The 16,522-nt window shown below is 38.7% G+C and overlaps 3 protein-coding genes across 3 annotated transcripts in view; 2 read left to right on the forward strand and 1 right to left on the reverse strand.

Annotated features, from left to right (window-relative positions):
• The first annotated feature begins 227 nt into the window (after positions 1–227).
• On the forward strand, positions 228–3,972 carry ankrd45 (ankyrin repeat domain 45). Its single transcript, XM_088927163.1, has 6 exons — positions 228–344; positions 974–1,242; positions 1,515–1,682; positions 1,824–1,918; positions 2,436–2,574; positions 2,700–3,972. Exons 2-6 carry the CDS (start codon positions 1,005–1,007, stop codon positions 2,732–2,734), a joined length of 675 nt encoding a protein of 224 aa, XP_088783289.1. The 5' UTR covers positions 228–344; positions 974–1,004; the 3' UTR covers positions 2,735–3,972.
• LOC148823420 (protein Cryzl2-like) lies at positions 2,636–8,367 on the reverse strand. The gene is made up of 10 exons (XM_088927162.1): positions 8,278–8,367; positions 7,279–7,432; positions 6,823–6,919; positions 5,977–6,035; positions 5,299–5,361; positions 4,897–5,006; positions 4,713–4,794; positions 4,055–4,236; positions 3,407–3,635; positions 2,636–3,297 (listed from the first exon to the last, which is right to left on the reverse strand). Exons 1-10 carry the CDS (start codon positions 8,334–8,336, stop codon positions 3,229–3,231), a joined length of 1,104 nt encoding a protein of 367 aa, XP_088783288.1. The 5' UTR covers positions 8,337–8,367; the 3' UTR covers positions 2,636–3,228.
• Positions 8,368–12,835: 4,468 nt separating this feature from the next.
• Positions 12,836–16,522, forward strand: part of rasal2 (RAS protein activator like 2) — a 102,704-nt gene continuing 99,017 nt past the window's right edge. The window contains exon 1 of the mRNA XM_088927384.1: positions 12,836–13,136. Coding sequence (XP_088783510.1) covers positions 12,962–13,136 — 175 coding nt within the window. The 5' untranslated portion in view covers positions 12,836–12,961. The remainder of the gene's footprint in view (positions 13,137–16,522) is intronic.

A 16,522-nucleotide genomic window follows, 5' to 3' on the forward strand; every position in this document is an offset into this window, starting at 1 on the left:
GCTGGTATGCTTCAGCTGTTCAGTGCAATTTTTAGAACGTCGATGGAACAGCTATTTCTACGCAATGCATTTGCTGTTTATAACAACCAGTGAGCCTTCTGTGATATAACCTCATTCTGCCTCCAATAATAACTTTATTGGAGTTAACTTTTCCACCGTGATTCAAAGAAATGGACAAAGGCTTGTGGAACGAAACGGTCTCACGAGACTGTGACTTTCTAGTTCCACAGGATTACGGAAGACAATCAGTGAAGCAACTGGTTCCCATGGCAACAGAACAGAAGCACTTCTTGGTGGAAAGTTCTTACGCTACACTTAGTGACAAAGTGTCTTTTTCATTAAAGGTCAACATACAGCTAAGTTACCTGGGCTTTGCTTGTTGTAAAATGTTGAGCCTATACCTTTATCAAAGACGTCTGTTTCAGGAACTTTTGTATAATTCTCACGGATTTCGGTTACGTGACAGAAACGTATCGTTTAAAAGCAATGATAGGGGTACGAATGTAGTTATGAGCGCTGTACAATGGCATGCATACACGACTTAAGAATCTCATTGCAGTTAGTGTTTAAACAAGTAAAACATGCAACTGCTTAGCATTTCGTAGTGACTTAGTGGTCTGCATTCTGGATGTAACAGTTTTACGTGTAACGGTATCGGTATCGGTTAATTTGAAAAGTGCTGCAGAAAACACCCAGATAAAAATGTAAAAAAGGGACTTCAGAATTAGGCATAGTCATTAAAAAAAACGTTCACCAAGAATCCGTAACCATGCACGTCACAGATCAGTCTCTTTTGCAGAATATGTTACGGTCAGATTGTTCACGTCAGCATGCCGCCTTCAAATCGCAGTCCATCGCCTGTTTTTTATGGTTTATCACCATAAAATAAATACAACTTTCGACATTATAAATACATGACTTCAAAACTTACAATCCTTTAAGTGATGTGTATCGTTCCTTTACCTATCTGCAGGTAGCAAGACTTCGCACTAAGTACAAACCTTATGGGACCCAGTGAGCAAAACTCCATCTTTGGCTGTTCTTCGTCAGGAGACATTGAAGGTCTTCGGAAGCTCTTGGGAAGCACGGAAAATGAGAGCAACGAAGAAAGCACCAGAATGCTCGAGGAGAAAGACGTCCTCGGGAGAAACGCTTTATTTACAGCCTGCATGCGTGGCAGGGCCGGCATCGTGCAGGAACTGGTGAAACACGGAGCCACGGTGAACAGCAGCACAGTGAGAGGTGAGATGTTCTCAGGCTCCAGTGTGACTGAACTACAGCATCTTGCTCACTATGAAAGTCATTCTGATAACAGAACATCTTAGTTATCCTGGGCTGCACACTGGATGCCTTTACTGCAACCTAAAAAGAATAATACGGTGAACTTCCGCAAATAAAAACAAGCTTTCAGCCGTGTCGTGTTCTGTTTTTCGCTTTTTCTTAATATGTTCTTAATATTTTTTACCCTTTTGTGAATCGTGACTTGCGGTGTGGTGTTGCCGTTCTCTCTACAGGCTACACACCCCTGCACTGCGCCGCTCTGTGGGGTCACCTGGAGACGGTGAAAACTCTGGTTGAACTGGGTGCCGACATCCAGTCCCCTAACTTTCGTGGCGAAAAACCCAAAGATGTTGCCTGCCGCTATTCTAAGACGGAGTGTGCCGATTACCTCACATGGGCAGGTATATGAAACGGAGAAATATCCTCACTGAACTGATGCTAAAACTAAAAATCACAACTAATTATTTTTTTCAGACTGCCAGCTTAGAAACTTCCAGGACGTTTCTCGACAGTCTGTTAACAGATATGTGTTTGGTCTTTAGAAGCCAAGCAAGACTTGCATTCCTTCATCAGCCAAATAAGAGAAATTATTGCTGATCCGGAAAAGGTTCAAGGGAAGCTAAACAAAGAAGATAAGGTAAATTCTACCATTTACATATTATTAGTTATTTTCTATTTACGTCCCCTGGACATCTTTAGACATACTTTATATTCAGCCTTTTTTTTTAATTTAATGTAGTACACACTGAGTTGGTACTGTGTAAGTGAATGTGCACTACACAAAAGTCAAGACCTTCATTAAGACGATTTTGTTACAGGACATACTGTACACGTGCTTGCTGGGGGATACGCTCTGTCTCCATGCACTGGACAAAGGGTTAGAAAATGGCTGAATGGACATACACTATAGATAACAGATAATTTCATAAGTGAATGTTTACTGAATAGATATAATATTTAAAAAAGGAAAGGACTGTTAAAGGTGATGCCCTTGGATCCTTCAAAAAACAGCTTTATGAGATTCTTGGATGAGTTGGTTACTAGCAACCGAACAAGTCATTAGGGCTGCATGACTCTTCAGCTTCCCATTCTCTTAAGGAATTCACTCTGTAACTAGATATTTATGCACAGTTTATATGTTTTGTATATTTCAGAACACTTGTCTCAACTCTTGCTTAACAAAATCTGACTGGATTCAGAATGCTAAAAATGCAACAGCACAGGACTTTGTGGAACAGAAGAAACACCTTGAAGAACTCTTGAATCCAATTCTGGCTAAATTGAGTATTACAAGTAAGTCATTGATATTGATTTAGCTTAAGTCTCATAGTTTAAGGTAATTGCTACAATTGTGTCTAAAATCAAAACTGTATTTTTCTCAGCAAATTTTCAGTTCTACATGTATGTTTTAATTACAGTTCCAGAACCTTTGTCTAAAACCATCAGAAACTGAGAAGGAAGACACACCAAATGCAGAAGAGAATCATTTGACTGAGCTACTGTATGTATTGCTGTTCATGTAACAGAAAGCAAAATCTGTACTTGTAGGAAATGCTGATATTGATATCAGTATGGTAACTGCTAAATTTTCTATAATGTAATAAAACACAAGACTTGAATAATTAACTGTAAGCTTTCATCAGCTGTTTCTGAGATCGCACTTCAGTATTTTCACCTCCCTAGTACTACTGCTACACACCATGATGATACAGTAATACAAGCATGTAGTATTCAAATCTCCATCGGTAACCTCTATGGTTTTAGGGAATTGCTCAAAACAGGAGTATTCAAGTTGATTTCATGATTTCATTGTTAGAAGAAAAAACAGTAATTGAAATATTGGCGAAGCTTGTTCTAAAGAGCTATTGCTCCAGCCAACCTGGTAAGTAAGGTTGTATGTGATTTCTTCTGAGGAATACTATCATGATTCATCTGTTCTTGCATACATTACTTCATGGATACGACCACTTTTCCAACAGACTGTCGCTGCAACACATGATGAAAGGCTTGATTTACCTGGATAAAAAGGAACAGCAGAAAGTAAAATATTTATGTTGACTTTTTAAAACATAAGCCAAAATATCTCCTCTTTAATACCAAATGAATAACTTTGTATACTTGTTACCTGTGGCAGCTTGTATGTGGCTCCAATGTAAGGCTTGATTTTTCCTGCCTGGAAGAGGTGGATGGCTTGAGAAATAGACTGGGAGAATAAAGGGAAATTCTCTTCCCTGTAACGCCCCCAGAAAACACCCATCGCTGAAATATTCTTAAGTAGGAGCAGATTGGCTGGAATGGAAGGGATGGCTCCACCAGCAAACCCAACCACTACAATTCTGCCTTCCCAGCGTAGGCTGCAAGGAAGAATGTAGTGTAAGACAAATTACGGCTCGACCAAAATGAGTTCTCACTTAACACTGAGCTTCATAATTATGTTTCTGATTTATAATGCTCGGGTCTACAGAAAAAACTGGATATTTATTCAAAATTCCATGAAGGATGCAGAAAGAATGGTGTAACAGCAGAAATGTAATGTTTTGGGTTTTTTTTACAGCAAGCTATTCAGTGATATGTTTAAACTTTAAAATTTAACCTGTACAACAAAAACATAAAGTGTATGCAGTACCTTTTTGAAATAACATGATCTACATATTGGACTATTCAATAAAATATATTTCCGATTGTACTGTTGCAGGACAATTCCCTTTTGCATTCAGTTTTGACTTAGTCATACAGTATGCAATAATAAAAGAAAGTGTTGATTTCCACTCACCTACTAAGAGCATCCTTAAAAATGTCTCCCCCAACAGTATCAAACACAACATTCACTCCCTCATTGTTCGTAAGCTTCTTCAGCTCCTCCTTCAGATTACAGGTTGTGTAGTTGATACTTGCAAATGCTCCTTTCTGTACAGCAATGGCACACTTCTCATCACTTCCTGCTGCAGCTATTACCTATTAACGTTGAGGAAATATACAAATACTTACACAAACATATTTTTAGTGTGCTCCAAACTTTGCAGGTTTACCAAATACAAAAATAAGAATTTTGGAATATACTACACTTATTTAGTTCACACAACTGAAAGATCCCAGATACAGTGCAAGTGAATAAAGAAGAAGGGACATCACAAACTGTTAAATTACACAATTATTATAAGTGCATTACTGGAAAGAAGTGTGAAGAATTTGATCAATAACTGTACCATTGTTACTGAACCATTACTATTTATGCACTCTGCAGTTGGTGTAACTTCTAAATGGTATTTATACCAATCATTAAATAATGTCCTTTGATCATTCTCAATTTTGAAAAAAAGAAGACTGTACAGTCTGAGTTAAACAGGTAAATAGAGCACTCTACTCCTTATGTCAGTATCTCTGTAGATTAGAAAGTCAGGAGAATTTTACTGTAGTCACCAATTCTTCACCTTTGCTTGGAGAGCTTGGGATGCAATATCAACTGCAGCAAGTCCTGCTGCCCCTGCAGCTGCAGTGACCAGCACTGTTTCCCTGCAAGCACAGAGACAGGTAGTATACACCAGTATGTCAGGTTACTGAGAGATATCACGAGACATGGCATACACTTTCTGGGTTGTCTGCTTAAAGACTCACCCTACTTGTGTGGCTGCTCTGTGTTTTAGTGCTAGCAGCCCTGTACCATAAGATACTGGCAGAGCAGTTGCCTCCTCATAGCTTAGTTCATTGGGGATCTTCCACAGCATCTAAAAACAACACAAACAATTCAAGAAATATAATTTGAAGTGCCACTGATGTGACTTAAAATCCAAAACAAATGCAAACAAACATTTCCCGCATTAACGCACCAATGCTTATAATCTGTTAATTATCAAGGTATGGACTTGCCTCAGCTTTCATGTGCTTCCATACAAACAATGCAGTTTAAATTCGATTTACAAAGAGAGTTTGTATTGAAAGTGCGAAAAAGGGAATTAACATTTCATTTTCTAATAGTGTCAGCTAGAGAGGTTCAAAGTCCAAAGAGAAGTAAAATACCTTTTGATCAACAACACACTGCTCTGCCATTCCACTCCCTCCGACCCCAATCACACGATCTCCCTGAAACGAAAATTGTAAACTATTCTGAAAATAGAAATATCACCCACAAGTTGATATGAATAACGAGTAACTTCCCTCCTATCCAGTGGGTAACTGCTTCACTTTTCAATTGAGAGAAATACTGCTAGGGCTTGTAAGGGCTTATATTCAGTTACGCAGAAGCAAAGTGTGTTTTTTATCTGTAATGCATAGTAAAGTGAATTTTACGCTACAGTAATATTTTGTAAAAACCTCAGGCTGCATTACACTTCACTCAAAGAACATGCTCTCTATCTGTGGTTTTCTCACCCCTGGAATTTCAAGAAGCTGGCTATATTATTTATGTTAAAGGTCAGAACACACATTATCTGCTTCTTTTTGCTTGTCTGGTTTTCAGTAATTTGTAGGTGACATTATACATCATTTCCTTCTGGGTGTAGAAGTGTTGCTTGAATGCACAATGCTGCGTTTAGACCACATGATTTGTGAATTATTCATATAAGACAATGAATGTGCTCTACATATTTATCCTTCATATACTGTATATATAAAGAAACATGTAATGTAAAGGTATTAAAATATTCACAAAATATTTTGCTCAACATTTCCTGCAATTTTGCTGAATTTGTGCCTTACTTTTTGAAATTCTACAACATTCTGTCCTGTTTCGACCACACAGCCTGAAAACTCCATCCCTGCATCAGATGAGATAAAAAAGGATGCATTGGTAATCACAATATAATGAAGTGTTACTTTCACATTCTTTTACATATACATAGATGGAACAAAGCCTCAGAAATGTATACAATTTACAGGGTCATCCTGTAATTATAATAAAATGATACAATGTATTAATCCTGAGCCTTACCCGGGGCCATACCAGTAACGATATGGACCTCAGTGTTCTTGATAGCATGGCAAAATAATATTTTAATAATTTATAATAACAGTATTTCTTCCATTCATACAGCACTTCCCAATCCAAAGTGTCTCAAAGCACACTGCACACAGAAGGGGACCCATTTCATCTATCAAGTGCAACCTCCTCCTGGGAGATGTGCAACACACTTTATGCACCAGCAGCCTTACTGCATAATGCGCCCAGAATGAGAAATATCTGCACCAATCGAATTTGATTTTGAGAAGTGCCAATAGATCCTTAATAACCAAGTAGTCAGGACCTCGGTTTAATGTAGCATTCGAAGGACAGTATCCCATGCAAGACAGTGTTACTACACAGGGGCACTGCTGTCAAAATTCTGGAATGGAAACACTTGCAGCAGCAACTTGATTTTCCTTAGAGGACCACCATCCTAGTAATGCCCTTACCATTGCTTTTCTTAAGGATTGTAATTAAACATTATACAACTACTTACCTATAGCTGATATAGTTTTCATTATGTTAACCTGATCTTAGACTAATGTACGGACATCTACAAATACGGCATGCTCTAGGTGTTCATCATTAGTGGTAAAACGTACCAGGAATAAAAGGTAGGGGAGGCTTCTCCTGGTACAGTCCCTGACATACCAGAATATCAGCAAAGTTCACTCCACAAAAATGGACAGCCACTCTTACCTTAAGAAAAAAGATTGCCACACTTGTCATACTACATTTCAGTTAGGAGCACTGTTAATATATTTTTACATTGTAAAATATTCCCTACATATCAGTACAAAACAGTTAAAAATTAAAATTAGAATCACCGTATAATCAAAATAAAAGCATTAGATCAGTCCAGGGGCAGTTAGGGTATTATCTGTTTACAAAGATCTTTGATATTCCCCATGCATTACAGAGGTCCCTGCTACTAATATAAATCCGTAATGGGCATCTTTCACTGATGGCTCGTACTTACTAGAAGATCACACGATTCAGCCACTTTCAAGGATTTGTATATCCCATAGCAAGAAGACGTTTTCACCATAAAAGGGTACCTCAGCTGGTTTAAGTTCAGCTGCTGCTACGTCTTGCAGGACGAGAGGCTTCTTCAGCTCTGTGCATTGGGCAGCTCGGTATGTGGTATGGTGCTGAGCTGATGTGCTGTTGAAGACTGACTGAATACCAAAGTTGATCCTCGCACCTCGAACCCTGCACGAATAAAACAGCTAAAACAGCTCACAAATGTAGGACAGCCAACTGAGGTCAAATAATTGCATGCTCTAGAAAATCACTACTGACAGTAGTGTAGTATGTAGTATTTTTATTTACAGGTAGCAGGCAGTATTTGTTACTTTTTTGCTTCCTTAAGCGTTTTTATTTACTGGAACATCTCTGTAATAATAACAAAAGTGCAAGACGTTTAAAAGTAAATTCATACTTTCACTATACAAAAGCAAACAGATAACTTCTATTTCTTTACGCACGTTTATTTATAATCTTAATTCTCTTCAGGGACGTTGAGTATTTTCACTTTCTCCCAGCGCTATGAAACATATCTATTTAAAAGCTAGCAGGGGTTAGTCAATTGCATTTCTTGAGCTCCAACAGGTTTTTCTTCCAGCTTTGAACTTAATGTATTAATTGTATGATCTGCATTGAGAAGTCAAATCGCCAGTTTTAAAGTGTTAATCAGTTGCTAATTTAAAACATGCAGACCCTGAGCACAGGTAATCCCCGCTGATTAAAACGTAAAGAATACTCAACTACTCGGTAGCAAATTCACGCTAACGACATATCTCACATAGGAAACCATAAAATATGGTGTAGTGCAAAAAGAAGTAGCACAATATGTGTTAGTCACTTCTGTTTCCATTAAGTCCTTTTTCTGGGAAACTACCGGATATGTTTAACATGTATTTTCTGTTTCACTACAACGCACCTACACTATGACCAAACTAATGCTTGGATTAGACCCTAATTTGGACTATACACCTAAACGACATTGTCGAAAACAAACCCACTCACTATATACAGAATATCATGCAAGTTTAGACCTTAAAAAATGTCTTATTATCCTTTCCGGAGCCCTCTGAAACGTGAAACAGCCCGCCATTGTTGATCCCAAAGTTCATACCCCTTTTTTTAAAGAGGAAGGACCTGGACAAGAATTGCGGCTATTTATGGAGATAAAAAAACTGTCACAAGACGTTCACTAATTTAGTATGACTGATGAATTGGAATTAGGATGCTTCGCACACTGACAGCACGTTTCTATCAAGCCGCTTATTTCCTACAGTAGTAAGGGGTACTTGCAGCAACTCGTAGTCTAGGTCACAAGGAGCGGGCGCTGCTGGTCTCTGAGTGGGTCGCTGGTTCATCCATAGGCACACACCAAGACACCGGTTAACATAGTCAGAGAAACTAGAACACCCGGGGGAAAAACATGCAGACACAATGAGAAAATACAAACTCCACGCAGAATTCGACTCCAGTACAGAATCGAACCCAGAAGACCCAAGAACTTGCCGGGCCTTTTATACATGTAAACACATATTTAAAGCACTTTGTTACAGACAAAGTCTATATCCTGCACGCTCAAAATAAAATTAACAAAATGAGTAAGGAAAAAAAATCGATAAAGTTGGACGTTACCTATCATGGGGATGTCTTACATCACTTCTATTGACGTAGTACCGTCTGTGCACATGGTTGAGCAATACATTCTGTTTAATCCTTTGTGAAGTACACACACACATATATATTGTAACGCAAATTGAGCCTTAAAAGCTGGTATCAAGATTTGTAACCTGTACCTTTAATGAAGTGAAGCAACTGTGAAAAATCGTTGCGTTACAATATATAATTTGTCCAAAACTATGCACAAGTTTTCGAGAATCAAAATAAAAGTAATAAAATGTATAACTAAATGTGCAGCCTGTGTGAACGAGGTGACAGTAGTGATGGTATGGGGAGTAATTAAAGGCGGTTTCTTGGGTGATAAATTTAAATTTAAACTATGCTTGAGACCACGGTAGACGCAAGGGGGCAATATAGAACAACAACTGGTGTTTACAGCAGTACATCATTAGCAACTGGAGAGGAGATTTTTTTAGCCCATTAGCTTGTCACACAGAAATTGAAAATAAAACGTACATGTAAATATATGTCACATGACCTATATGTATATATAATATGGAAAAAGAGGCTAGGAAGAAAAATATCTGCAGGGTTTTTAAACATTTAAAAATGTTAACAAGTAAAATTTTAAAAAATAATAATACATTAATTAATTTAATTGAAAAAAATGTCATTTTGCTTCACCTACACCAGTGAGGGATTTAATGGTTGTCACTTTTGATTGGAAGAATATTCTTGAGAATAAAGGAGATGAATAGAGTCCTATGAGTAATTAATCTTTTTTTTGCAGTTTTTCATGATCCTGACAAATTTAGTGAATGCATCAGTGGAGCGCACTCTCCCTGCTACAGCAGTTAGTGATGCCAGCTTTAGATTACTTCAGACAAGGAGCCAAACCATTGTTAGCATAACGGAATAAAAAGATCTTTGACAGATAGTTCAGCTATACTAATTCCCCAGATAGCTGACACACAGCCATTTTTTTTTCTCTTGCCCTCTCACTGCAGTTACTGAGCTCCGATATACTGTACTACTAGACCAGGAGAATCAAACTCAGCCCTAGTGCTTTCATGTTTTAACCTGAGCAGACAATTAAACAGTTCTCTTATTTATTTTATTGTATGCTGGATTTTTCACAGTTGCTTCACTTCATTAAAGGTACAGGTTACAAATCTTGATACCAGCTTTTAAGGCTCTAAATGATCTGTCTCCGTCATATATCCCCGAACTTCTCCATGTTTATACTCCCTCCTGTAGGCTCCGTTCAGTTGAGGCTGATCCATTTCTCAATGTACCTGGGGCTAAATCTTGGACTTATTTTGTCCATGTCTTTTCTGTCACTGTTCCTTTGTTATGGGATGTCCTTCCTTCAACTCTCAGAGAGACAGATTCTTTGACTCTCTTCAGATCTAAATTCCAAACTCACCTTTTTACTGGGGCCTACATATAATTCTCCTACATTAAATCCCGTATGTTCTTGTTTATTTTTTTATGGTAAATTTTTGTCTTTTTCTTTAACACTATGTATAGTATCTTTTGATTTGGAAAGGTGCTTTATAAATAAGAGTTGTTGTTTTTTGAAGTAGTAAATAAAATATCCTACAGTCTGGTTAGAAGTATTACAATTAATAAAAAAAAAACAATTAATAAAACAGTTAATAAAAAAATCAAACCAACCACATAACAGAGATGGAACAAAAATGAGAAGACACTGTAGGTCATCCAACAATTGACCAGACAATCATTTCCCAAAACAGAAAATGTGGTATCCTAATTGCTGAAGAGTATTAGCACAACAGTCTAATAAATCATTCGAAGATACTGCACTTTAGTCTTAAAGTAAAACATTTACCGATCCACCTCGTCCCACGGTGACGATAAATGAAGATTTTGACATAAATGAGTGTTGTAATCTTTGGAAGGATTAAATGTTGAAGTGTGATTTAAAGCATGAAATCTAAGAACAACCTGGTTTTTTATATCCTCTTATATACTGTTAGCGCTGAAATTCAGGGCACAGGCATTGTGTAACCCTACAAAAGCTTAATGATGGGAATAAAGTCAATGTATGTCTTTCTAATGTCCTATAGGAAAGTGTTATCTAATTCCCTCACAGAGCTCTCCATGAACTACATCAAACACTATGAATGTGGAGTGCTCTTAGAAAATTCAAGCACCTTCGAGAAGTGGAACAAGCAAAGATGAAAAGCTTTAGCTAAATAGTCTTTTGTTTTGCCTTCCTCGTCTTCCTTTTTTCTACCCACTCCAGGCTTTAAAACCGTTAGCTTTGTCTTATTCAGTCTCCATTATTTGTGTAATTGATTTTCTGCAGGTTGACATTTCTCTCAGCCTTGTATCCAAAACCTCTTTTAATCATCCTCTGTTTTCGAAAAAAAGCTATTGTTGTAAATTGCTAATGCAGTGACATTTTTATTACGGTATATTTTGCCTGTATTAGGTCTACTTCATCTGACCAGAACAATATTGTAAATGTCACGAGCCAAAAAACAATCATCCTCATCTAAAATCGAATTATGAATTTATGCTTCCTGACATAAAAACAACACATTGCATGTTACATTAATTCTGTAATCAAATACTTTCACTATTATAGTATTGTATATAAAGGCACATATCTAAAGGTACTAACACCTAAGACCAATAATGTGATATCAGTAATATGCTATATTGGTATATCAATAACTGCAGTGTGTCTGCATCTCAGTCTCAGTCTCTGGCATGGTGGTGAACCTGGGAAAGCAGCTTTAAATCCAGACTATAGCCTCTGGCAAAGTACTATAAAAATGCCTTTGAAACACACCTGGTTCTTCCTTGTTACAGTGGGAATCCATTGAGGTCAGCACAATGCATTCAATGGAATACCGTTTCATCAGCAACACCAGCTAATTAACTAACTAGATTCATGAAACCTTCCAGAGCTTCCAGAAAGGGGTTTCAAATTGATTTACCGTTAGCGAACACACCCATCACAGGAGACGTTTAGACTGTAGTTTTATTATTTGAATTAAAGGTTGTCCGATGCAGAGTTTCATCCCAGATCTCGCTCGCTCGATTATGCTTCCTGTGCACTAGTAACTCGTGGAGCTCGGGAAGCTCTGAGATCGACTGCTCTCTCCTGTCTCTCTGCGATCCCGGCTGGAGCTGTGATTGAGAAGAAAAGCTGCTTGGGATTTTTAAAAACGTGAACGGGGTTTTTTTTTGTCTCCCCGTTTGGACCAGAGGACTTTAGCAGGAGGAGAGCAGCATGGCCGTGGGCTTTTTGAGAGGCAATTAACCGGACGACCCGTCGGGGAAACCAGAGCGGACAAAGAGACAGAGCGGCTAAATAATGAGTATTTAAACCTCCCAGGATAGAGTAACGGAGGGACAGACGCCCATTGCCCATTGTATCTTCTTTTCAGATGTAGTTAAAGGACCGAGATCACAACGCGTGGGGGAAGGCAGAAACTTGCCGGTTTTAGAGAATAGAAAATCTGGTCGCATTGGGGAGTTTTCCGTGGAGGGGGAAAGATGGAAAATTGTGCGAGGTGTCTGTGAAAAGTGGGGAAAAAGGAAGGAGGTTTTCGAAAGGAGGAACCGTGCCAGGTAGCGAACTCGAGTTTAAAGGGGAAAAGTAGGTGAAACTAGTAGAGACCGAAGAAAGTGTGAACAGAGGGACTTGACTGATCACGAAAGGTTTTATTTTTTTTTTTAAATCAACACCTTGATCTTGGTGGTACCGAAACGTGCTATGTGTTCGCCGAGTGCAGATGGGCTTCACCTTGCAGCCTTGGGAGTCGGTGAGCGTGCGGTCGGGCATTAAATTCACGAACATCACCATACGGTAGGTGTGTTAAAACTCGCTGGAAGAGAGAGGAGACACGGGGTTTGGACACATGCACGGCGCAGAGTGGACTCTCTCCGTGCATTCCTTGATTAGCGGGGCAGGAACAGATGAGATAGCGGCGTGCTGGACCGGAGGGAAGGCGGCGGCTGGGATTTTGTTTTGAATCGGTAGCCGCGGGTGGCGTTTCTTCGCCCCAGAAACGAACCCAAACAAGCCGTAAGAGGCTCTGCTAGGTTTCTGGACTTGCCCGGGCGATGGCTTCGCTGCCCGGCGCCGGTATGTATCACGGAGGTGCCCCTGGGATGGACACGGACTCGATCGCCGACGACGTGGATTCTCTCCACGGGGGGATGATGTCTGTGGATCCGCTGCTGGACCGGATCTTGGTGGACTCGGTGTGCCAACAACAAGGATGGGTTCGGGTATACGGTAAGACCAATCGCCAATAAGCGTTTGTTCCTGTGATGTGGCGTTTCGTCTGCCTGCAAGCTGTATAGTTTAAACACCGTTACCGTGTTGGATGAAAGGCTGATACCGAAAAGGACAAAACAAAAGCATGAACTACCAAGGACTGAGTAGCCCGCAGCACCCAAATTGTTATGCGTAGGTTTTTACGCACAGATGTGTTTTTGATGTATGATTTCTGTTTTTGTAATGGACAGGAGCATGGTCTGGGGGGTGGGGGGGGTGTTTCAGTTTAGTTCAATATCCACAATATTGTGGGTTATAGTTCAATATTGTTTCTGGTCGCTAAGTGCTTCGATTATATATTTTTTTGAAAGTTGAGATGGATCACTTGTTACATACTTTGCACTTTTCCTATGGTGCTGTACTACGTTTCTCTCCTGTATTCAAGGGGAAAAAAAGGTGTGTTCAGTTATTAAGATACATGAGTATATACTATTATGGTTATTCACAGTTGCTGTTGTTTTCAGGGACTCCCAAAGTGAAGTAAAAACAAACTAATTTTCTTTACCGTGCCGTGATTGAAACACGTACTGAGAGTAAACGTTTTAGCAATGAATCATTGTTCTAATTGGGCAGACGGCCACAGGTACAGTGCTGTCCTGCTTAGAGGGGATTTTACGTGCTGTCTTTTAAAATTGTATTGGTTCTGTCTTTGGGTTTTTCGAGCAAAAAGTAACAGATTAGATAGAGGGAGAACTGTTCACATTTTGCTAAAACCATTGTATGATTTTTATATTATGGGTCGCTTTTAAGCAGAATATAAAGGTACACCTATGATTAATATTGCTATAAACCACCTTTCCTAGATCGGCTCCTTCATGTCTAAGGTAGAGTTTGGCTGCGCAAGAAGAGGAACTTCCCTGAAGTCTGTTTCTTTGTTACAACTCATGAGTCACTTCCTCGGGTTATCAAAACTCCGCTGGATGATGGATTTTAAATGTGTGGGTCGTGCTACTATTGATTTTACTTCCCTAAAGTATCATATTAGATTTCTGGAGATTATTTCTAGTTTTTGGTTCAGTTTGGTTTTGAAGTTAACAGGGATTTATCTCTTTACTGTATTTGTCAGTAAGTACTTTTTCGACAGCTCCGTATGTGAGCAGTCGTGGGAATGTTTATGGTAGGTTTTGGATAAACAAGTTATTTTGAACTTAAAATATGTTGTCACCAGAGGAATGTGCAGGGTATACTTTGAGAGGGATTTATTCTAAATCCCACTGAAAATGACGGACAAGAAAGAAGAAAAAATACTTTTATTACCATTCATTCAAAGCCAAAGCCCCCATTTCTCTATATCTTTACAGTGAAGGAGTAAAACTTGATTGAAGACAAAGACGTTTTCCCTTGTGAATGACATTTCAGGGTCCTGGCAGTAATAACTTGAATGAAAACGCCACAGGAACTGAACGTGAGCTGTTCACATGATCCTTATTAAGTCTGTTTCTCAGTGCTGGTGGCACAGCTACAGCAGCATCCTGTAGTAAGCGGTGTATTTTGAAAGTGTTCAGTTGCCCCCTCTTTGAGCGCTTGTCTTGTGGTGTTTGCAGGTGATCAAGGTAAAATTGTTGCCTTTCTCCAAGTTCTGAAAGCCTGTGGCTTGTTACTTCATTGACGATCGCTGAAACACTCTTTATAGCATTGAACTGCAGGCATTGCCTGTTTTATGCAACTGTGAAAGCAACAGCAGGAGACAGAGCATAGATAATCTGAAATGAAGTCCTTCAACTTTACAACCCACTTTTTCAAGCTTTTCAACACTGAAGTACGGAGAAGGAAGTTAAAAACAGAAATTGTTAAAAGTCGCTGATTGAAGTCGCCATCTCCCTTTCTGTTGAGAATAGATTTGAATTTGAATCTCAATACTTTTTCCATTCTTGATTTTTGGATGACTTAGAGCCCACTTGTGTATCAAAGGTGTGTTTATGTTTGAGTTTTGCCTCTTCTTTGTGTGCAATAATAGCCTTGCTCTTTGTGTTTTAGTATTTAGTACATCGACTGTCCAAATATTGATACAGTGCTGTCCTCTGCAACTGCACTATTTTATTAACATGTTTGTTCTTGGTTTTTGTCTATCAAAGAAATAGTCCACGCCCTGCATCAAGAGATTCCCTTTAAATCCAACATGCAAATATAGTCTAGCATGTAATATCCATCCATATTCAAACTGTTTTCCAGGTGAGAGCTGTGGTAATAAACTAGCTTTTGTTGTAACTTTTTTTCCATAGCTTTGGCCTGCTGTTCATAAATATGGTTTACTAATTATTATAATTAAGTGATGCTATGTTTTAGAGAACTGTATCTAGGCTCTACATCTTTCATTCAATTCTTATATTTCTATTATATATTCTTTACTGCAGTGTACTAGTGATAAAACATTATCAGACCTGTATTGTTTTTGCAGAAACCTGTGCAGTATTTGAGATTTTTCTCAATGAGTATCAGTTATAGTGTGGCATGAGTGCCTTCATTTTCAGCTTTTGTTTTCCTTCACAAAAGGACTCTTGTGTGCTTTGTGATTACAGTGTTGCAATATACTCTGTAAACAGTTCTCAGTTCTAAACTTTCCCAGCCTTGGTAATTTAACTATGTTTTTGCCATTTTGCAGATCTGTTGGCTTTTAGAATTGGAAGGCTTCCAACTTATTCTAGATGCACTCTGAAGGACTTGCGACATGATTTGGGTGATTTCATTCAGTTTTATTAACCCCCCCCCCACACACACACACACACTTTGGAAGTGCTACAGTATTTAAAAATAAAATAAACTGGAAAGAAGCACAAGACACACGAATTCAAGAGATAAAATGGGAAAGAAAAGGAAACATGGTGTCAGAGTTCATAACCCCAAACAAGCACTTAATAGAGGATGTGGGACAGGAAGGCAGATAGTAGGAGGAGGTTGACAGGATAAATACTGTTTTGATGTCAGCGTGGGCCTCACTTGCGTTAAAGTTGTGTATCAGGTTCTGTGATTCACTGCTCCTGTCGACATGAGATCCTTAACCCTAAATGACCAGCACTTTGATTGTAACTGATTCATATTTTTCCTTTTGCTAGATGACAGGTTAACAAGGATGGAAAAGATCCTCTTTAATCACTGAGAAACTAATCACTGAAATCACCATGAGCATGGACAATTTTCATAGATTGGCAGTGCTGCCTTTTATGGGCATTGAGAAATCTAACTACAGCGGTCTGGTTAACTGTAAGTTTAACTTTTCAATTGCATCATTAATAAAAATTGCCCTCCTTTATTATCATTTCTTTTTTGCTTGTGGGAAAAATGTGTTATTGTGTTAAACACATAAAAGGAATGAGAGTACTGCCATTAAGTTGCTTGGCTTTATT

Source organism: Atractosteus spatula, chromosome 11, assembly GCF_055471065.1.
Source record: "Atractosteus spatula isolate fAtrSpa1 chromosome 11, fAtrSpa1.hap1, whole genome shotgun sequence".
Lineage (NCBI taxonomy): Eukaryota > Metazoa > Chordata > Actinopteri > Semionotiformes > Lepisosteidae > Atractosteus > Atractosteus spatula.